Source organism: Myotis myotis, unplaced genomic scaffold (assembly GCF_014108235.1).
Source record: "Myotis myotis isolate mMyoMyo1 unplaced genomic scaffold, mMyoMyo1.p scaffold_m19_p_10, whole genome shotgun sequence".
In the NCBI taxonomy this organism is placed as follows: Eukaryota; Metazoa; Chordata; class Mammalia; order Chiroptera; family Vespertilionidae; genus Myotis; species Myotis myotis.
This window is the reverse complement of record NW_023416314.1, coordinates 52910288-52933084: the sequence shown is the minus strand read 5'-3', so window position 1 is coordinate 52933084 and position 22797 is coordinate 52910288. Positions and strand designations below refer to the sequence as shown.

General features: G+C 35.6%; 1 protein-coding gene across 7 annotated transcripts in view; it reads left to right on the top strand.

The window, feature by feature from the left end:
• The window catches only part of PIK3C2A (phosphatidylinositol-4-phosphate 3-kinase catalytic subunit type 2 alpha), a 96860-nt gene that overhangs the window by 70493 nt on the left and 3570 nt on the right, over positions 1-22797 (top strand). For 5 of the 7 annotated variants that reach the window (XM_036325549.1, XM_036325544.1, XM_036325547.1 and 2 more), the window contains 17 exons: positions 1549-1737; positions 2211-2304; positions 3406-3500; positions 4066-4246; positions 6091-6195; positions 8380-8472; positions 9340-9469; positions 11714-11850; positions 14432-14601; positions 15157-15313; positions 15989-16098; positions 17744-17951; positions 19205-19329; positions 20477-20594; positions 20680-20752; positions 21092-21201; positions 21289-21414. In XM_036325549.1, coding sequence (XP_036181442.1) covers positions 1549-1737; positions 2211-2304; positions 3406-3500; positions 4066-4246; positions 6091-6195; positions 8380-8472; positions 9340-9469; positions 11714-11850; positions 14432-14601; positions 15157-15313; positions 15989-16098; positions 17744-17951; positions 19205-19329; positions 20477-20594; positions 20680-20752; positions 21092-21201; positions 21289-21414 — 2221 coding nt within the window. Of the gene's footprint in view, positions 1-1548; positions 1738-2210; positions 2305-3405; positions 3501-4065; positions 4247-6090; positions 6196-8379; positions 8473-9339; positions 9470-11713; positions 11851-14431; positions 14602-15156; positions 15314-15988; positions 16099-17743; positions 17952-18139; positions 18250-19204; positions 19330-20476; positions 20595-20679; positions 20753-21091; positions 21202-21288; positions 21415-22797 lie in introns of those variants that run through there. The other 2 variants (XM_036325548.1, XR_004970441.1) reach the window with 2 other exon arrangements.

Genomic DNA, 22797 nt, shown 5'->3' with positions numbered 1-22797 from the left:
AGACAAAGAATATTAATAGGTAATTCTTTAGAAAAGAAATACAATGTCTTTTTAAACATCTAAAAAGATGTCAACCTCTCAGTATGTAGAGAGGTGTAAATTTAAATTTAATCAAGGAAATGTAAATTAAGACAAGATACCATTTCATATACATCAAATTGTTGAAAATTAAAATGTCCTATCATAGAAAGTGTTGATGAAGATACAGAAAAGGGATTATATTGTTGGCAGAATTCTCAAAAGCTTTTGGAGCAATTTGGCAAAATCTAGCAGTGGTCAGCAAACTGCGGTTTGGCAAACTGTGGCTCGCAAGCCACATGCGGCTCTTTGGCCCCTTGAGTGTGGCTCTTCCACAAAATACCGACTTCTGCGCATAGGCCACGAAGTTTCAATCGCACTGTACGTGCGCGTCCGCCCGCACGTGGTATTTTGTGGTATTTTGTGGAAGAGCCACACTCAAGAGGCCAAAGAGCCGCATGTGGCTTGCGAGCTGCAGTTTGCCGACCACGGTATTAAGGTCACAATGTGTATAGTCTGTGACCTACCAATTCCATTTCCAGTTAGTTATATATCTTAGAGGAAAGAAACCTTTTTGTATTTACTTATTGAGACAAGGATGCTCATTGCAGTATGCATTTGAATTATTGTAAAACTGATAGGGAATGTCCATCAATGGGGGTCAAATTGTGGTACATTTATCCAACAGAGTACCATGTAACTATTAAAAATGAAGTTATAGCTATGTACTAATGTGTCAGATATGTTAAATGAAGAAAGCAAGGAACAGAATAGTGTATATAGTATGTTACCATTGAAGAAAAAAGATCTACATACACCTATGTATATGCTTCTATACAAATGGACTCTGGAAGAATATACAAGCATAGGCAGTTGCTACTGGTAGGGGAATTAGAAGAAGGGAGACCTACTGTGTACTTTTTTCAATATTTGAAATTTTTTCAGTATTCCACATGAGATGAATACATTTCAGTGCATGTATTATATATACAAGCGGAGATGGATGGGTAGTAAAATAGTGAAATCATTCATTCACATAAACATTTGTTATTAAGGTTAAATTAGAATCTCCAAAACAAATCTCTCTCTTTTTAAATATTCCTCAATTGAGCTATATAATCAACTTCAAAAATTTTATAATAGCATTTGTGTATTACATGGCATTTCATTTTATTTGTATAAAATGGATAAAATCCTTGCTCATAAGGTGGATTTTGCTTATCAACTGATTTCTAGTGCATGGCATCTGATTAGAGCTTAATAAATACTTACCGTACTGAATTATCCTTTAGTTTTGTAACTGAGACTCTTTTATTAAGTCAAAATGATTTCTTTCTATTCCCCAAATTAGGGTAAATTAGTGGTGTTTATTGTACATTGTGTTTTTCTGTCCCAAATTAGTATTAATGATTCCACTAAGAAGTGGCTGCCCTAAAATGAATAAATTTCTTCTTTGCATTTTAAATCGTTGAAACTATAACTATTATTATGATATCATTGAGGAGTAATTTAGTTCTGTTATGTATGCAGACTTTCTAAAGAAGACAAAGCTTTTTTGTGGGAGAAACGTTATTATTGCCTCAAACATCCAAATTGTCTTCCTAAAATACTAGCAAGTGCCCCAAACTGGAAATGGGTTAATCTTGCCAAAATTTACTCATTGCTTCAGCAGTGGCCTCCATTAGACCCACTGACTGCATTGGAGCTTCTTGATTTGAAGTAAGTCAACTATGAATGAATTTATTTGCTCTCTTTTATTGTTAATTTTTTCAGTAAAGTATTATGTTGCAGGAATACTTCCCTTTGTTTTAACATGAAAGCAATTCAATATAATATAAATGTGTAAATGTGTATTTCTACTAACATACCTTTTCGTTGAGGTTATTAAAAAGGCATGTCATATTTAAAACTAACCTAAAGAGAGAATAAGGTAAATTTAGAATAATTTGTTACATTTTTATGATGTGGGCCAAAGTTAATTTTCATAAGCTTAAAGTTTCTAAACCAGTCCCTTAATAAAATTTGTATAGCATGGTAAGATTTTCTTCCTAAAAACAGAAGAAACACATTGCTTTTGAATAAAGAGCTGTTTGAGCATTCATTGTCAATAGATTGAGATTGTGTTTTCAGGAAATATAGCTTCATTAGAAAGAAGTTACGGTCAAATCTTGATTTTAGTGATACTTTTCTAGATTTGCTGATCAGGAAGTGAGGTCCCAAGCTGTGACCTGGATGGAGGCTATTAGTGATGATGAGCTGACAGATCTTCTTCCACAGTTTGTACAGGTGTGTTTTTTACTCCATTTCCTACTCTCCCTACTCTTCCCCCAGTTTTTATGAGTAGGGAACTTGCTAAGGGATTCCCCTTTTTGTTTGGATAAAAAGTACTTCTGTAGTGGGAATGTTGAGGTGCATTACATTTGGATTTAGTGTGAATTTTGTTTCTACTATTGTCAGCTGCCCCACTAGGAAAAAAAAAAAAAAATATATATATATATATATATATATATATATATATATATATATATATATATATATTTCTTTTAAATAAGTTTTTGATTTTTAAGGAAAGAAAGGAAAGGAAGAGAGAAAGAAACATCAACTGGCTGCCTCCACTAGGAAAAAAAAAAAAAATATATATATATATATTTCTTTTAAATTTATATATATATATTTCTTTTAAATAAGTTTTTGATTTTTAAGGAAAGAAAGGAAAGGAAGAGAGAAAGAAACATCAACTGGCTGCCTCCTGCATGCCCCCTACTGGGAATCAAGCCTGCAACCTGGTCATGCTCCCTGACCAGGAACTGAACCCGTGCATAAGATGGTTTTCAGTCCACTGAACCACACTGACCTGGCTGTACCTGGATTTTTAATTGTTTGACTTTTTAGATTCTCAGAACAAATTAGACTTAAACTTTTCTTTTTCTTTCCTGGCCATTTAAATATAGCTAATGAAAGTAATTCCCAGGTCTATACTTTTCTGCTTGACTTTATTAATTTAGCCTAAGTTAATTTATGTTTCATTTTTATCAGTATCATCTTTCATCAACAAGAATAAACTTTAGCCGAACCGGTTTGGCTCAGTGGATAGAGCGTTGGCCTGCGGACTCAAGGGTCCCAGGTTCGATTCCGGTCAAGGGCATGTACCTTGGTTGCGGGCACATCCCCAGTGGGGGGCGTGCAGGAGGCAGCTGATCGATCTCTCTCATCGATGTTTCTAACTCTCTATCCCTCTCCCTTCTTCTCTGTAAAAAATCAATAAAATATATTGGGGGGAAAAAAAAAAAAAGAATAAACTTTATATAATTTCTTTTTTGATAATTTTATCCTAACAGTGTAGTATGGGTTTGACCACTAGTAATTCTTATTTTTTTTTATGTGTAGGCTTTGAAATATGAAATTTATTTGAACAGCTCATTAGTACGCTTCCTTCTGTCCAGGGCATTGGGAAATATACAGATTGCACATAATTTATACTGGTAAGATTTACGTTTTCTTTAGTACTTTATTTCCACTCCTAGTATTTATACTCTGATAGTCTAAATCAGCCGTGGGCAAACTACGGCCTGCAGGCCGGATCCGGCCGTTTGAAATGAATAAAACTAAAAATAAAAAAAAAGACCGTACCCTTTTATGTAATGATGTTTACTTTGAATTTATATTAGTTCACACAAACACTCCATCCATGCTTTTGTTCTGGCCCTCCAGTCCAGTTTAAGAACCCATTGTGGCCCTCGAGTCAAAAAGTTTGCCCACCCCTGGTCTAAATAGTATGGCCAGATCACTTACTATGGATACTAGATGTTTTATAAAGGCATTATTATAAATAAGCTAAATGTTTATGTTCTTAGAAATAAAACAACAAAAACCAAAGTCTCTATTATAAAGATATTTGGCATGTTAGAGCTCTATGATAATGAATGAATTTTTACTTATATGGCTTAAAATAAATTTCTAGATAACTAAAATTGAACCTGTTGAATTGATTTTTGAGAGATGTTCATCCAGTTTTCAGAAGTGGCTGACAAATATTTGCTCTGTTAGGCTCCTCAAGGATGCCCTGCATGATGCACAGTTTGGCACCCGATATGAACATGTTTTGGGTGCTCTCCTCTCAGTAGGAGGAAAAGGACTCAGAGAAGAACTCTTGAAGCAGACAAAACTTGTACAGCTTTTAGGAGGAGTAGCAGAAAAAGTAAAGCAGGCTAGTGGATCAGCCAGACAGGTATGTACCCATAAGAGGGAACATAAATATTCTGATATTAAAGGATCTTTCCATGCTGATAAGTGAAGTTGTCATTCTTTGTCAGTAAACATCCAGTAGAACTCTTAACTTCACCTATTCTCTTCGGGGCAGATGAGTTTAAAGGTTGTTTAAAATCTTTAGGAAAAGATTTCACAACCTAAATAAGAAAATCAGTGCTTTTTAATTCCCATGGTTATTAATTCCTTTCTGGTTAAAATTGTTCTCTTGAGTTTTTCCAATTATTCTGCTTTTTAACTTTTGTAACTGTAAAAATAATGAAACTATGACTGGGTGCCAATGTTTAAAAAATCCAAATAATGAAGAAGTTTATAGAATAAAAAAATTAAGACTTTTTCAGATTTATTCTCTCCTTGTAGTTACCTATTTTTCAGTTTGCTGTGTTTCCTTCTTGATCATTTTTTTTTATTTACACATATATACACTTAAGTATATATAAAATTTGGGGGGGGGTTTAAAAACTTTTTTACAAAAATATGTGTATATGTTGTTGAGGTGAATTTTGCATAACATAAAATTCACTATTTAACCATTTTAAAGTGTGATTCATTGACTTTTAGTACATTCTCAGTGTTGTACGATCACCAACACAATCTGGTTCCAGGACATTTTCATGTACCCACTGACCACTCACTCCTCATATGGCATGAGATAAGGGTCCAACTTCATACTTTTACATGTGGTTATCCAGTTGTCCTAGCACCATTTGTTAAAAAGACTATTCTTTTTCCATTGAATGAGCTCAGCATACTTTTGAAAATCAGCTGACCGTAGGTAAATGGGTTTAATTCTGAACTCTCAATTTTGATCCATTGATCTATATGGCTGTCCTTATGCCATACTGTTTTCATTACTATAGCTTTGTCATATGTTTTGAAATCAGAAAATATGAGTTCTCCAACTTTGTTCTTTTTCAAGATTGTTTTAGCTCTTTGGAAGTCTGTAGCAATTCTTTAGGATCAATTTGTCTATTTCCGCAAAAAAGCAGAATTTTGATAAAGATTGTGTTGAATCTGTAGATTGATTTGGGAAATACTGCAATCTTAGTTTCAGTTCATGAATATGGGATGTCTTTCCATTTATTTAGATCTTTAATTTTTTTCAGCAATTATACTTTTTTTGTGAATTACTTTTTTTTATGTTTGAGAGTTCATGTCAGTACGTAAATAGTTACTTTTCATGTTTCTTAATGGGTACATATTATAAGGTAACTGTAGCATAAATTATGAACCATTAATTCCTCTTTGTAGATTGTTTATATATTTTATTTTTTTAAACAGTCCTGCAATGCACTTTAGTGTGTAAGTTTTTGCCCTTTGCTAGTATTTCTTTATAGGATATTCCTACAGGTAAAATAACTATAGTTAAGAGCTTTGTATATTTTAAGTTATAATAATTCCTATTAGATTATTGTACCAAAAATTTATATAAATATATATGCTGGTATACACCTCCCCTCCCCACCAGTATATTATGAAAGTATCTGTTTCCCACCCTGTTGCCAGCACTGGATATTATCTTAAAATTTTTGTCTTATGAAAATTATATCTCCCTTTTGTTTAATTTCGGTTCATTTGGCTATTAGTGAGTTTTAGCTAATATATTAAATATGAACATATGCACTTTCCCTCCTATGTTTATAGCCTTTGCCCATTCTAATTTTATTTTTATAGTAAAAATTAACCCTCTTTAGCAATGTTTGACAAATGGGCATTTTAAGAATTAGGTCTGATTCTTAATTTTGTTGTCTTAAAAATAGGACTTCATTTTCATTATGTACTTACAGTATCAATCTCTTTTCCTAGGTTGTCCTCCACAGGAGTATGGAACGAGTACAGTCCTTTTTTCTAAGAAATAAATGTCGTCTCCCTCTCAATCCAAGTCTTGTGGCAAAAGAATTAAATATTAAGGTAACAAATAAAATACTTATAAGTGCATATTACATTTCAAAATACTATATAGGAAGAAGAGAAATGGGCAGGTATGCTTAAAGCAAATGAGTATAAAACCTGCATAGATTGCGTTATAAGTATTTGTGGATTTCTGTGATATAAGATCCATATTTATATCAGTACATTTTTACTAATCATTCCTGAAAGAAATTAGTGTAAAATTATTTACTACCTCAAATTAATATTATTATTTTACAGTTGTATAATAGCTACATGAGAGCTATATGTTGTAATTCCAATGATAAAACTACCCACTCACAGATAGGCAATTTTTTCCTTTCCTTGTGAGTAGCCAGATAAACTCTTCCTGGATTTATAGCACTCTTTATTATTTTAAAAACCCATTTTATTTTTTTAAAGTATGTTTTTATTGATTTTTAGCGGGGGGGGGGGGGGGGTGACGGGGAGGGAGAGGGAGAGGAAAGAGAGAAACATTGATGGGTTGCCTCCTGCATGCCCCCTACTAGGAATCAAGCCTGCAATCCAAGCATGTGCCCTGACCAGGAATTGAACCAGAGACCTCTCGGTACACAAGACAGTGCTCAACCAACTGAGCCACACAGGCAAGGGCTTTATAGCACTTTTTAGAGCCATCAAAAAATAGTTCAGTAAGCCCAGGTCAGTGTGGTTCAGTTGGTGGTTGAGCATCTTCCATGTACCAAAGGTAGCCAGTTCAATTCCTGGTCAGGGCCCATCCATGCCCAGGTTGCAGGTTCGACCCCCAGTAGAGGGCCTGCAGAAGGCAGCCCATTGATGTTTCTCTCTCTCCCTCTCTCTAAAATCAAGAATAACATTTTTTTTAAAAAAAAAATTAAGTAAAGTTCAGTGGTCGTCAAAATTGAGTAATTGTATTTTGAACGGGGCTAATAGTAATACAAATAGTGGGTTTTTCTCTATCATGAGTTCAGCAAAAGCAACCAATTAATTCATTCATTAGAGTTTGTGGTTTTGAAAGGCCAGGGTATAGCTATCCTTAATGAAGTTTCAGATTTGAATTTTTTTGTTTTAGTTGACATGGCTACTCTTCATTGAAATTTAACAGTGGATGCCTGACTTGTATATTATGTTTTTCGGAGACAGAATGATTATGTTTTCCCCTTTGGTTTTGTTTTATTGTTTACCTTTAAGTTAGTCTCACTGTCTTTTTTTTTAAAGATATAGTTTTACTAGAGGCCAGGTGCACAGATTTGTGCACCGGTGGGATTCCTCAGCCTGGCCTGCAGGGATATAGCCAAAACTGGCTTTCCGACGTCCCTCAAGGGGTCCCGGATTGCGAGAGAGCACAACCCTGACCAGGGGACCACACTGGTGCACGACTGGGGCCAGGGAGAGACCACGGGAGGTTGGCCAGCCAGGGAGGGGCCATGGGAAGGCTCCAGGGGATGTCTGGCCCATCTCACCCAGTCCCAATTGGCCGGACTCCAGCAGCAAGCTAACCTACTGGTTGGAGCGTCTGCCCCCAGGTGGTCAGTGTGCATCATAGCAACTGGTCTACCGGTCAAACGAATGGTCTGACACTTAGCATATTAGGCTTTTATTATATAGGATTGATTTCAGAGAGGGAGAGGGAGAGAGAGATAGAAACATCAATGATGAGAGAGAATCCTCAAACTTTTAAAGCTCAAACTTTTAATAAGTTTAAGTTTTTGTCTTAAGTTATTATTTTTAATCCTCACCTGAGGATATGGAGAGAGAGAGAGAGAGAGAGAGAGAGAGAGAGAGAGAGAGAGAGAGAGAGAGAGATGAGAGAGAAACATGGATTGGTTGCCTCCTACACGCACCCCGGACCCACAACCTAGGTATGTGTCCTGGCTGGGTATTGATCTTATAACCTTTTGGTATATGGGATGATGTTCCAACCGAGCCCATGCCAAGGGCTGTCTCAAGTTTTTAAGATTTTGCTTCTCTGCCCAAAAAGTAGTAGATGATCTTTTACTCATATATGCTATGTTTAAGTTTCAGAAAGTATTTTTATATGCCTTTTATCTGCCAGATTATCTAAAAAGCAAGTCTCCTGTGTTACTTCATTTGCCATAATTCAGAGAAACACGTGAAAGAAGAAATGCCTAGGGCAAAAATAAATCTTATACCCATTTTTATTCCAGTGTTATATTTCTAATACATAATGTGTTGTATTTGTAGTCGTGTTCCTTCTTCAGCTCTAATGCTGTGCCCTTAAAGGTCACAATGGTGAATACTGATCCAATGGGGGAAGAAATTAATGTCATGTTTAAGGTGAGCAAAATAAGATTCCTTTATTTTTAGATGGTAATTTAAAAATTCTTTTATCTAATTCCTTTTCCAGAATTATAAAAGTAATTTTGTTTATTTAATATTTAATTAAATTGAATAAGTATGTGTAAGGTTGTCACTGACATAATCTGTTCCCAAACAGATTTGGGAATAAATGCAACTGTGGGCTAGAGCTGCTGCCATGCTGGTTGAGCACATCATAATTCCCGGCAGTGCCTTTCACACAGACTATGTGAATGGTACCCCCTAAAGTTGTGTAGTGCGAAACTGCAGCACCATGAGCAGCCAGGCATGTGCCCCTCGCCAGAATTGAACCTGGGACCCCTCAGTCCATAGGCCGACACTCTATCCACTGAGCCAAACCAGCTAGGGCCATATTATTCTTTTTAAAAATTGAATATAATTCACAAACCATAAAACCCAACCTTTGAAGTGTACAGTTAGGAAACTTAGACATGAAGAAGTTAAGTAACTGTCTCTAGAATGCTACAGAAAAATTAAAAGGCAGTTATGTTAATCTCATTCTTTTTAAAAAATAATTCTTTATTATTGAAAGTGTTACATATGTCCGTCCGTCGTCGTCCCCCCCCCCCCCCCCGTCCCCACGTCCCCATCCCCCCCACCCCCGCATTGATACCCTCCAGCCCCGCCCTGGAACCCTCCCCCACCCCCACCTCAGGCCTTCACCACCGTATCATCTGTGTCCATGGGTTATGCATATATGCATACAAGGTCTTTGGTTGATGTTAATCTCATTCTTCTCTCTTTTCACTATTCTCCTCTCCTCCTCTATAGTATGTGAGTTTTTTGGAAAGGTACAAGTTTCATTTTGTTTTCTTGATTTTTAAGGTTGGTGAAGATCTTCGGCAGGATATGTTAGCTTTACAGATGATAAAGATTATGGACAAAATCTGGCTTAAAGAAGGACTAGATCTGAGGATGGTGATTTTCAAATGTCTCTCAACAGGCAGAGATCGAGGTAAACTTGTTAGCTATGTCCTGGTGTTGTGTTTTTTTCTCTTTTTTTCTTCTTGAACTTAGCTCAGTGTACCTGCCCTAAGGATTCTGATGCTGGTGCACTATGATCTCAGTATTTCTTACTTTAATTTAGTGTTGTTTTATTGACTCATTTGCTCATGATTAAATAATTCAGTGAGTAGCCCTAATAAATGCTATGCAGTAACCAGAGATGTTTATTCATTGACCCAACAAGAACTTTATGGTCTTTAGCTTTGACCTATAATTAAGGCCATCTCTAAGATAAGCCAACTTTGATTTCATTACTGCAAAATGAAATAATGGTTACAAAGTATTTTTCTACTAAGAACAAACTTCATATTATTATTTATTGAATACTTTTTTCCTTTCCACATATATTAAGTGTGAATAATAATTGTACTACACTCATAGAAACATTGTGATAATTAAATGAGATAATGAATGTAAAATACCCTAGTATCTGATGCATATTAGATGCTCAATAAATCACAGCTATTATCATTATTCTTATTCAACAAATGTTTGTTGTGGATCTACCATCTGCAGAGTGCTAATGGCAGGTAGTGCTTATATTTTAGAGGGAAGCAATTGAAGACATATGCAAGTAATTAGAAAATGCTTTAGTAAGCTAAAAGCTCTAAGAATAATTATAAAGGCAATGCTGTGGGTTTTAAAGGAGAGAAAGATCACCTGTGGTTAGTGGAAATGAAAAATGCTTTACAGATTCTAATCATAGCCACTAGGAAGTCACTTGAACGATTATCTTATTTAATCATCTTTCTAATATTGGCCATTCAATTTATGCTTAAATGCCTATAGTGAAGGGAATTCACTGTATTTCGAGTTAGTCCATTATGTCGTGGATAGCTCTCATAGCTGTAAAGTTCTTTCTTGTATTCAGATGAATAGGAACTGAGTCTTGGTTCTATTCATTGGCTATCATGTAATGTCACATCCTTCTTGGTGATGACCTGTTGTGATCCTGAGTTTCGAGTTCTTCAGCAATTTGTCATATGTGACTTTAAAGTACTTCATCACCTTGTTTTCTTTGTAAAGGGCTCAAGTGATTGAATTATAGTCTCTAAGAATGTCACCTGGATTTTATAGAATGCTGAACGGAGGGCAAATTGTCATATAAATGGAGCTTATTAATTAAAACCATTCTGCCAGCTCCTGCTAAACCATGTCTTAGCTATTCTGTACTTGTACATTTTGATTCTTATACCCAAGTATGGGACAGTCACTATTAACTTTTTTATTATATTTTATCTATTACTTTTTAGCCTGTTGGTTCTTTTTAAAATCTGAGTTTTGTTATCTGTCATTGAACCTCTTAGCTTGTGTTATGAATGGATTTGAAGAACAGATACTTTGTTGCTTTTGCTAAGTCATTCAAAAACATGTTTACCAAGAAAGGGCCAAGCACCAACCCTGTGGCAGAGTCACTAGAGATCTCCCTTCAAGTGATTGCTCAATCTGTGGGTATTATATTTTATTTGGTTACTCATCGATTTCATTGTAGTATCAACCACTCCGCATTTCGCCATTTTATCCATGAGGGCCACATGAGAGCCTTGTAACTTTCCCCCTTCAGGTTAGGATATACAAATTTTATCTTGTCAAAAAGGAAATCCAGTCAATTTAAGAATTCTTGCTGTTTGTTTTTCCTATGCCTTGTAAGACAGAAGTTTTATCAAGTAAGATTCCTCAACAATAGCCTACCATCTTATTAGTTTTTCTGTCACACACTTATTGCATATAGTTGAACCTCTTTCTTTTTATGGAATTCCATGTAACTTTGGAGACAATCAGATTGTTCTTATTTTTTATGTTGTTTCTAACTAATGATTGAGTGCTTACTTTGTGTCCTGCTCTGTGCTAAGCTTTTTAAATGTGTGTGTGTGTGTGTGTGTGTGTGTGTGTGTGTGTGTGTGTACACATACATGTGTTCATTTTAAACAGAGGGGAGAAGGGAGGTGGGGAGGGATAGAGAGAAGAGCATCGACGTGAAAGAGGATCACCAGTCAGCTGTCTCCTGCATGCCCAGGGATTGAGCCTTCAACCTGGGCATGTGCCCTCACTGGGAATCAAACTGACAACCTTTCGCTGCATGGGACGATGCCCAACCAACTGAGCCACACCTGCCAGAGCTGAAAGCTATAAATATTTTAAAGGCTTACTTTTGGAAGATATTTTCACATAGCTTAATGTTTTGTTGTTTAAGGCATGGTGGAGCTGGTTCCTGCTTCAGATACCCTCAGGAAAATCCAAGTGGAATATGGTGTGACTGGATCCTTTAAAGATAAACCGCTTGCAGAGTGGCTAAGGAAATACAATCCCTCTGAAGAGGAATATGAAAAGGTGATTAGCTTGTCTCCTTACTCTACATAGTTTTGTTAAGAATGTATTACATGGGTCTTCAATGCTTTTCTTTTTCAGCTCTGGTGTCAGCCATTGAGTCTAAGTTATGAAAACAGTATATTTCTCCAAGTAAATAGAAGAATATCAAAACAATGCATTTAATGGCAGGAATCTGAGTGAAACCAATGCTAAATTACCCAAAAAACTTTCCAAACATGTAGTTAGAGGGCAGTAAAACAGCTATTTTTATAATCCAAAATGTTACATTTCACAGAGGTCTTGGGAAAAGTTATGGAAATGAGTAGAGTGGCTGCATCATGTGGTCATTAAGAACAAGATTATGGGTCAGACTTTCTGGCTTGAATTCAGGTCCCAAGTCACTCACCAGCTATATAGCCTCGGGCAAATTATTTAACCTGTTTGTGCCTCAGTGACATCAGCTATACAATGTTACAGTATTGTACAGTATTATATTTTCATGGTATTATAGTATATATTGTGGCTGTAATAAAACACTATAGGTTATTATGATAACTAAATAAATTGAGATATATAAAGTGTTAATAGACTACATTCTATAACTATAGCTATTATTGGAGGCATCAATTTTTTTAGTATGCATTTGTTTTACGTAAGAGGAAAGGGAAATCTCTTAGGACATAAGGCCTGTAATGATCCTAAATTGGTTGAAGGAAGACTCAAGAATACTTTCAATGGTGGTGTAAGAAGATCCCAATTAATGTCATTTGCCTGCCTAGTTTATGTCAAATAATTACTATATCACATTTGCAGATAGATATGTACAAATGTTATCTGTTGACTAAGAAAATAAAGTAGAGGAATTTGGTTGGTCTTTTAAAATGTCTAAAAACACTTCCTTTTCTTTATGGTTTGGGGAAAGCAGTGCAGCAGATGCCAATACTTGTTTATAGTAGTGCTGGTTTTTTGTGTGATTCTGGGTAAGTTGTTTGACACAAAATAATGGTCAAGTAACATATATTGAGTGCCTTTTATGCATTTGGCTCTTTTATTTGGGGAATATAATATAGTGGAGTCACATTGCCTGGGTTTGAATCTTGGCTCTGCCACTTAACAATTATATGACCTTGAGTAAATAACGTCTCTGTGTTTCAATTTTATATGTAAAAAGGCAATAATAGGCCCTAACTGGTTTGGCTCAGTGGATAGAGCATTGGCCTGCGGACTGAAGGATCCCAGGTTTGATTCCAGTCAAGGGCATGTACCTTGGTTTTGGGCACGTCCCCAGTAGGGGATGTGCAGGAGGCAGCTGATCGATGTTTCTAACTGTCTATCCCTCTCCCTTCCTCTCTGTAAAAAATCAATAAAATATATATATATTTTAAAAAGGCAATAATAGTACCTACATTATTGGCTTGTTATGAGGTTTTAAATGAGTTGCTGTACACATCCATCCATCCATACATACACATACGCACACATATACTGTTAGTGTGGTGGGGGGGAGAAAGAGAGAGTAGTGCAGTACCTGGTTTGTGATAAGTGCTATGTAAACATTTGCTATTATCATCACCATCAGTAATGATTTCTGGGGGTTTATGGAATAAAATTAACCACATGGCCCTGGCCTGTATTGCTCAGTGGTTAGAGTGCTGGCCTGTGCACTGGAGGGTCTCTGGCTCAATCCCTGGTCAAGGGCATGTACCTGGGTTGCAGGTTTGATCCCTAGCACTGGTTGGGGCATGTGCGAGAGGCAACCAATCAATGTCTCTCTTTCTCTCCCTCCTTCCCTCCCTCCCTCCCTCCCTCCCTCCCTCCTTTCCTTCACCCCCTTCCACTCTCTAAAAATCAGTGGAAAAAAATATCCTCGGGTGAGGATTAACAACAACAAAAAATTAGCCACATGGACATGTAGAACCAAATGACTGCTTCATTCAGAAATGTTGAGTGAGAATAAACTACATGCACATGCTTTAGATTAAAATATTCATTGTATGCATCTTGCTGTATCCTGTATGATATTATGTTAGTAATTTAAACCCAGAACAGGCAGGACTAGTGTCCAGCTTTAAGAATATAACAGATGACACATTAAAAGTCACCAACTGGGCAACCAAATACATTAATTATATTGTTGGATGTTTAAAGATAAAAGCTAACTCTCTTTACACATGCCCTCCCTAGAAACACCCCCCTCAAGAAAACCCAAACAGAAACATATTCTTTTGTTCGAATTAACCTTGTCTCAGTGTTGCCACCTGTGGAAAGCAGCAGAGCCTGTGAGGAGCAGGGTTCCACAAACACGATGCTTAAAAGATGTTCAGAGGCAGTGCATATCCCTCAGGTCCTGGTGACATCTCTGCTTGTGAAAGGGCAGAGCTTGAGAGCAGGGGCAATAATCACCTTTAGAAGGGTGTTTCTGTTTTTGAATTTTGAAAAGATTGGCCTTTTTTTTTTGAACCATAATTCAACTTACCGGCTGTTTAGAATGTGGATTACAACAGTGATTTCAGAGAGGGAATTACATTAATCTTTAATCTTTGTAACCTTGCTTCCTTTAAAAATAATTTTTTTCTAAAATAATTTTATATCTTTATTATAGGCTTCTGAGAATTTTATCTATTCTTGTGCTGGATGCTGTGTAGCCACCTATGTTTTAGGAATCTGTGATCGACACAATGACAATATAATGCTTCGAAGCACAGGACACATGTTTCACATTGATTTTGGGAAGTTTTTGGGCCATGCACAGATGTTTGGTAGCTTCAAAAGGTACTAATACTGTAATTGTTATTGCTGAGAAAAAGAGAGGCACTTCCAATTTCACAAATTAATGTCCCAAGCCTTCCCTTTTTTTTGTTATTCTTTGTCTTGTAGCTGTTTTTGAGCAAAACAGGGGTTGAAAAAGCCCTAGGAGATGACATAGAGTGAGTGTATAACCTTTGCTGAAATGAATTAGGTATATTTAATTTTGACTAGTTAGTGGTACCTAATTGGAAATGTTCCCATTTGTATCATGTCAATGAGTACAGTTTTTCTCTCTGTATGTTTTGTAACTATAACTATGTTTGATTTCTAAGTGTGTGGATTTATAAATATCACCTTGGGAAAGATTTCATATATAATTTCTATCTAAGTGATGAGATTAGATTTTTACTTTCCTGAAAATGAGAATTTTTAAGAATTAAGGAAATTCAAAACGGTCTTATACCAAGTTTGGAAATTGCTATGGCTCCGATAGCTTAGTTCAATAACCATGTAATAGCAATAACACTACTTGACTATCTTCTGTAAATAACACTTTGTATGTACTTTCCTTTTAAATAGGGATCGGGCTCCTTTTGTGCTGACCTCTGATATGGCATATGTCATTAATGGAGGTGAAAAGCCCACCATTCGTTTCCAGTTATTTGTGGACCTCTGCTGTCAGGCCTACAATTTGATAAGAAAGCAGACAAACCTCTTTCTTAACCTCCTGTCACTGGTAATTGTTCTTTATAAACATTTAACTACTTTTATATTAATGCTTCTGTATTTCAGTAACTACAAAAAGGATATTGTGATTTTGGAGTAAAATTTACTATAGTCTCAAATGTCAGATATATTATTACCAGCATATTCAAAAATTGCTACAGTGTGAAATATGCCAGACACCATTTTTTAGAAAATATGTTTTAAAAAGTCACAGGTTACCCTGCGAGTGAGGAGTAATAGTAACTGAAAGGGACCGTGAGGTCATCTGGGATGCCAGTAGATGTATTGTGTCTTAATCTGGGGGTGTTCAGATTGTGAACATTCATTAAGATGTACATTTAAGGTTTCTGTACTTTTCTGGAAATATGTTAAGTAAAAACAAACCAAAAATACCACTATGATTATTGTGACTGAAATTAATATAAAAAGAGTACTATATAAAATTGTGTGGATTTTATAATTTATACTCCATAAACTGACTTTGTGAATTCCAACAATTAACTTCATTTTCCTCAATTTTTTTCATTAATAAGAGACTCGCTTCAGTTTTAAAACATAAACTCCCCAAAACTGTGATCATTTTTGTTTACTTTAGTTCTGATTTACCTGGATAGCTTTTAGGGAAGAATGGGGAACAGACTTTTAAAAAAATTAACTCACAGACTTTTTTTCCCCCTTTCTATAGATGATTCCCTCAGGGTTACCAGAACTTACAAGTATTCAAGATTTGAAATATGTTAGAGATGCACTTCAGCCCCAAACTACAGATGCAGAAGCTACAATTTTCTTTACTAGGTAATTCATGCTTAAGTATAATGGAGAAGGCACACAGTTTAGCTTTGATTTGTTTTCCTTAGTATAAACAAGTGCTATATATCAAAATTCTGATTTACAGGAGAAAAATTGATTCAAAGTATTAGCAAATAGTAGGTTGTCAGGTTCATTTATTGAATAAGCATAAAGGATTTGCAACATTAAAAAATAAACTTATTTCTCTCAAGGCATGATCTCAAGTTTTATTTAGTATATGATTTCAATTATAAAAATCCTATTTATGAACTATTTCGGTGAAGCATATTTCCTACAATGCCAAATACAAGGTGTTTTTTCTAATCTATTTTTGAGGATTCTGCCATAACAATTTTTATGGATATCATAAGTGCTTAAAACAGCATCCTCTGCAACACTGCTGTAGTAAATTGTTATGATATGATGTAGCACTTGAAACATATATACTAATGATTGCATTTGAACTTGTCATTATTGCTATAAAGACAAATATGTTCTAAATGTCTGGTGACCAGGTTGGTCAGTTCTCTCCTTGTTCTCTTGCCTTCTTCCTCTCATTGAAGAAGAGGTAGAAAACACTGTACTGGACTTCCTTAGTCTCAAGAGTCTGGGCTGAATTGAATTGAAGGAAGCTGACTTTTGTATAGCCTTCCAAACTAATCCTGGTAATTTAGGGATTGATGAGTTTTGTTTTTTAAAGAGATTCATAGGCTCCTCTGGGTAAGGCTGTAAAGCAGGCATATATTAGTCTGCTTGATCTGCTATGGCAAAATACCATAGGTGAGGTAGCTTAAACAACAGAAATTTATTTTCTCATAGTTCTGGAGGCTAGGAAGTCCAAGATCCAGGTGTCAGCTGATTTGCTTCATGGTGAGGGCTCTAGCTTGCAAACTACTATATCATCACTGTTTTCTCATGGAAGAGGGAGATAGAGCAAGATAAGAAAGCCTGTGCTTTCTTATCTCTTATGAGAAGAATAATCCTATTGTTTCAGGGCTCTACCTTTAACCTTAATTTCTAACTCCATAAAGGCCATATCCATTGGGGCTTGAACACATGAATTTTGGGAGACACAAATGTTTAGTCCATAGGAAGGCAAACATCTTTGTGTGAGGTTTTTTCACTTCCCTATTGAATCCTTTTTCTCTTTCTGGATTCCTTTATCCTGGTTCTGAAACTTCTTTTTCCTTTGCTTGCCTACAGTGTTTTATCCAGGCCTGCCTTCCTAATTGATTCTCACCAAACTCCCCATTCTGTCGAAACTTCTTTTCCCAATTGAGGGAAGTCGTCACTGTCCTGATTTATTACAAGGGACTAAAATAATAAAACCATCTTTTGGCATTATACCAGTCATCTTCTATCGCTAAAAGCTTTTCATTAGTATTGGACCCATGAGAGCTCAAGAAATAAAGCATCATTTCTTGGAGACAATGGGATTGAATGGAATAGAGACTCTTGTGCTAACATTTTTGTTGGGGTGAGATGTATTTTAATGGGTTTTTGGCTTATAGAACAAAGGGGATCTTTGACAGAGTGAGAGTCTGCTTAATATTTTAAAAGGAATGAAAATATTTTTCATCTTACGTTAAAAGAATTGAGCATGTGTTCTCATGAACATTTACTATTAACACATTTTCTGCTTATTTTGTAGGCTGATTGAATCCAGCTTGGGAAGCATTGCCACAAAGTTTAACTTCTTCATTCACAACCTTGCTCAGCTGCGTTTTTCTGGTCTTCCTTCCAATGATGAACCCATCCTTTCATTTTCACCCAAAACATACTCCTTTAGACAAGATGGTCGAATCAAGGAAGTCTCTGTTTTCACTTATCATAAGAAATACAACCCAGATAAACATTACGTAAGTTTGGTTTGATTTGTAGAGACTGGTGCCTGCATTATTATTGTCCTTTCCCACTTCTTTCATTGACTCTGCTGAAGTTTCAAGCATTTGTTCTTTTCATACTTCTTTCTTCCACGGATGGTCCAAAAATAAATAAATGTACTTGGAGCTTCCCTAATTGTTTTTTGGTATTTATTTCTTGGTAGATTTGCTCCAAAACCATGAGGGACAAATGATATTCTTCTTTTCAGAGACAAGACTAAAAGGGTAGTGCTTTTTCTCCTTCCTTATCTTCAATTCGTTTATAATTTCAAAGGTAAAGCTTGCTCATTGTAACAAATTCAACCAATATAGAAGCATGTAAAGTAAAAGTCTTAAGTTCTTATCCTACTCTTCAGGAATGATGAAATGATATCTCTCTCTCTCTCTCTCTCACACACACACACACACACACACACACACACACACACACACACAGTTTGTTTTTTAAAGACAGGATCTTCAGTGTGCTTCCTCCCTAATAGTATAGCATTATCATCATTTTTGCTGTCTTGTTCACACTTGTGCTAATATTTTTGTTGGATAATACTTTGTAGCACTGTTGGTCTTTAAATATTTGACATATTGATAAATTTTAGAAAGGAACTTTACTATTTTAATTTTCACCTATTTTATTTATGAGTAAATTTTTGTATGTTTACTGGTCATTTTACCCTAACACCATTTATTGAGCTGTCCTTCCACCCTCCCTTTCCCCGCCCCCCTCCCCAATGATTTATTATGCCACCTTTAAATTCACTAAGTTTATACATATTTCTGAATTTCTTCTGTAGTTGTATCTGGCTCTGCACCAGTATTTTGCTCTCTAAAGTACTCTGATATTATAATAGTTTAAATATCCAGTAAGTTAAGTTTTCCCTCATACCCCAGCTGTCATAAATTTGCTCTTTTTTTCTTATTTACTCTCAAATGAACTTATTAATATTTTTATTGAAAATGTACTATAGTTATAAATTTGGGAAATAAATTTATTTTATTTAATCCTGGAAATAAAATGACTTCATTTTCCAGTTCATTTTTCTGTAAGATCATTCTTAGAATGTTGGTAGATGTGCTATAAATGAGTTTTATATTTGCTGTTTTCTGTTGGGGACATATATATTTATAAGGTAAAAGCACTTGGATTATATATAATGATAAAACTCTAAATTTTCTTTGTGTCAGGAAAGGTTTTATTATGAATCTAATGTGTTTGGGTGTGATTTCTTCAGATTTATGTAGTCCGAATTTTGAGGGAAGGACAGCTTGAGCCATCATTTGTGTTCCGGACATTTGATGAATTTCAGGAACTGCACAACAAGCTCAGTATTATTTTTCCACTTTGGAAGTTACCAGGGTATGTTTCTATTCATGTACATTAATCCTTTTTTATAGAAAATAACTTATTATTAAGTGTAAGTCAAAAGTTTTGTGTTAATACTTAGTAAGATAACTATGAACCATATGTGACTTATTTTCTTTTATATCACAAGGGCCTAATACAGTACTAGATTCAAACAAGGAACTGTAAGTTTTTGATTAATGAGTTAATAAATTATTAAAATCTGAAATTGCCCTGGCCAGTGTGGCAATTGGTTGGGCATTGTCCTGTGCACCAAAAGGTTGCCAGTTCGATTTCTGGTCAGGGCACATGCTCAGGTTGTGGGATCCCCTGCAGGAGGCAGCCAATTGATGTTTCTCTCTCTCCCTCTTCCTTTCTCTCTCTCAAAAAAATCAATAAAAACATATTTTTAAAAAAATCTTAAATTTGGGGATTTTCCAGCTTTCTCTAATTATAGCAGAAGCTTTAAATTTGCTGTCTCTACCATAGTAAGCAACACAAGATAATAATTTGGAATCTTGGTTTTAAAAAAACAGATTTTAAATAACTGCAGAAATAATCTATTATGATCATACTGAGCTCATGTGGATGAAAAAGAGCTGAGGCATTGAGATTGTTAGTCAGAATCTTGGTGTTTAGTTTGTATCCGATACCTTTTGGAGACCCTCAGTTTTAATTTAGCTGAGTTTATTTCCATGTGCAATACTAGATTCAGACATTTTTCCACTGCCACCAAAATAAGCACAGTTAAGATTATCTTGATTTGGGGCTTTTGCCATTTGTGAATTTTACTGGTCTCTACAATTGCTATGGCTGGTTAATGATTATTTTGGAGGTTAAGATCTACATAAAATATCTCTAAATGATTAATCCTGAGAAGAAATAAGTAGAAAATATAGCAAAATAAGTTTAAAATATAGCAAATTAGAAAAACAACACACCTTTTGTACCAGGGTTCATAAAAGGATAATGGATACTTGAACTATTTCATCTCCAGTACTTTGAAGAGAAATTGCAAAATTTACTTTATAGTGGATTAAGAATCCAGTTTGTATTTAAGTATATAAAAAAGTGTATTTCTAAGTAAATATTATACTTGATTCTATAAATACTCCCAGATGAAATAATTTAAATCCCACTTGTTACTGTTTTTCTTTTGTAGCTTTCCTAATAGGATGGTTCTAGGAAGAACCCACATAAAAGATGTAGCAGCCAAAAGAAAAATTGAGTTAAACAGTTATTTACAGAGTTTGATGAGTGCTTCAACGGATGTAGCAGAGGTGATGGTCCTAATTGAAAAATAACATACTATATTTGTGCTACGTAATATTTAAACTAATGGATCTTTTTCCTCTTCTTTCTTAGTGTGATCTTGTTTGTACCTTTTTTCACCCTCTTCTTCGTGATGAGAAAGCTGAAGGAATAGCTAAGTCTGCAGGTGAGAATATTTTTTTCTCTTTATTGATGGATCATGGCTTCCCTATGGCCCTCAAGTCTGTAACTAATCAGTGGATGTGGTGGAATCACGGTGGGGTTGCAAGCTGTGGTCCAGTGTGATGAGAGGAGGTATTCTTTCTAAGCTAGTCTATTTCTAGATAAACACAATTTTCCTAATAGAATGTAATTACTAAAAAATATATATCCTGTGGCCTACCAGTGTCTTTACCCTTTGTTACTGCACATTCACATGGCCCTGGAATTAAAGCAAAAGTTTTTTGTTGTGGCTTGACCCACTGCAAGCAAGATAAAATTAAGATTAACATGTTTATATTTTCAGATGTGGGGCCCTTCAGTCCTACTCCAGGCCAAATAGGAGGATCAGTGAAATTATCTGTCTCTTACCGAAATAGTACTCTTTTCATCATGGTGATGCACATCAAAGATCTTGTGAGTGATTACAAATACTGGTGGTTGTAGAGGAAACCCATTCCTTGGTAGGAAGCATTACTGTTAAGGGAATGCTTTTCTTTGTAGGTTACTGAAGATGGGGCTGACCCAAATCCATATGTCAAAACATACCTACTTCCAGATCCCCACAAAACATCCAAACGCAAAACCAAAATTTCACGAAAAACTAGGAACCCAACATTCAATGAAATGGTAAGTTAAAATCATTTCTAAAAATTTCCTTGATTTGTTGTTTTGAGATTTTAAATTTAAAATTTTTAGGTATTGGTTGTTGTACTAGTAAAGTAAATCAGTAGCAGTTCAATGGTATTTAACAAAGTGATGCAGCCCTAGCGGATTTGGCTCAGTGGATAGAGACTCGGCCTACAGACTGAAGGGTCCCTGTTTCGATTCCGGTCAAGGGCACATGCCTGGGTTGCAACTCGATCCCCAGAAGGGGGTGTGCAGGAGACAGGCGATCAATGATTCTCTCTCATCATTGATGTTTCTATCTCTCTCTCCCTCCCTCTTCCTCTCTGAAATCAATAAAAATATATTTTAAACACACACACACACACACACACACACACACAACCACACAAAGTGATGCAGAACTGAACCCTCAATCATAGACCTTAGGTTTTTAAGAAGATCTTAGGGGCCATTATTCAACTACCTTCCAGCTCGAACCCCTTCTACAACATTTTCAAAAAGGGGGCATGTTCAATCTGTGCTGAAGTACTTCCGGGCCATCCAGTTTGTTTTGGACAGCTCCAACTCCCAGATTATTTTTTATACTGAGCTGAAATCTTCCCTCCCTAGAGCTTGCACCTGTGGGTTTCAGTTGTACCTCTTGGAACCACACAGAACTATTCTTTTCCTCCTACATGGCAGCCCTTCATATAATTGAAGTTTAAATGCCCTTTCTGTTTATTCTTTTAAAATATCTTCAGTACCTTTACCTTTGCTTGGTAGGATGTAGTTTCAAAAATCATCTTCCTTCTAACTAGTTTCAGCACCCCTCTTGAAATAGAGTGCTTTAAGCTGTAGCAGGCATCAGCTAAACAGTATGGAGCAGAACTGTGACTGCTCAGCTACTCATGGTCAACTTGTAAAATTCCTTATCTGTTAAAATCACTAACTCTTAGGTAACTGCTTCTTTAGAATAAACACCATTTTATTTGTGCACATTAACATTACATCCACACAAAAATATCTATATAGAGATTTGAAAGCAAATAGTTCTGAATTTTCATCAAGTTTATGAATTTATTAAAACCTTAAACTATCCTTTCAGCCCATTAAAAGCATATAAAATGTTTGGTGAAGACCAATTCATATCATTCTCAAAAGGCAGTATTGGCTTTTTTTCTAGTTAGTGTTGTGCTTTAAAGAAAATGAAATGTCCGTTTTTTAGTTCTTACAGTCAGTGAGGACTAGACTAGGGAAATGTTTCTCAGAAGTTATGGTGAGGCTTTCTTGGAAAAAAAAAAGATTCTAAGTGTTAAATGTAGTATTTGAAAGAGAGTAGCTTTTCAACACTCCAGATTTTCTGTGAATTACATTTGTAGTTGATGAGTTTGCATTGGATTATGG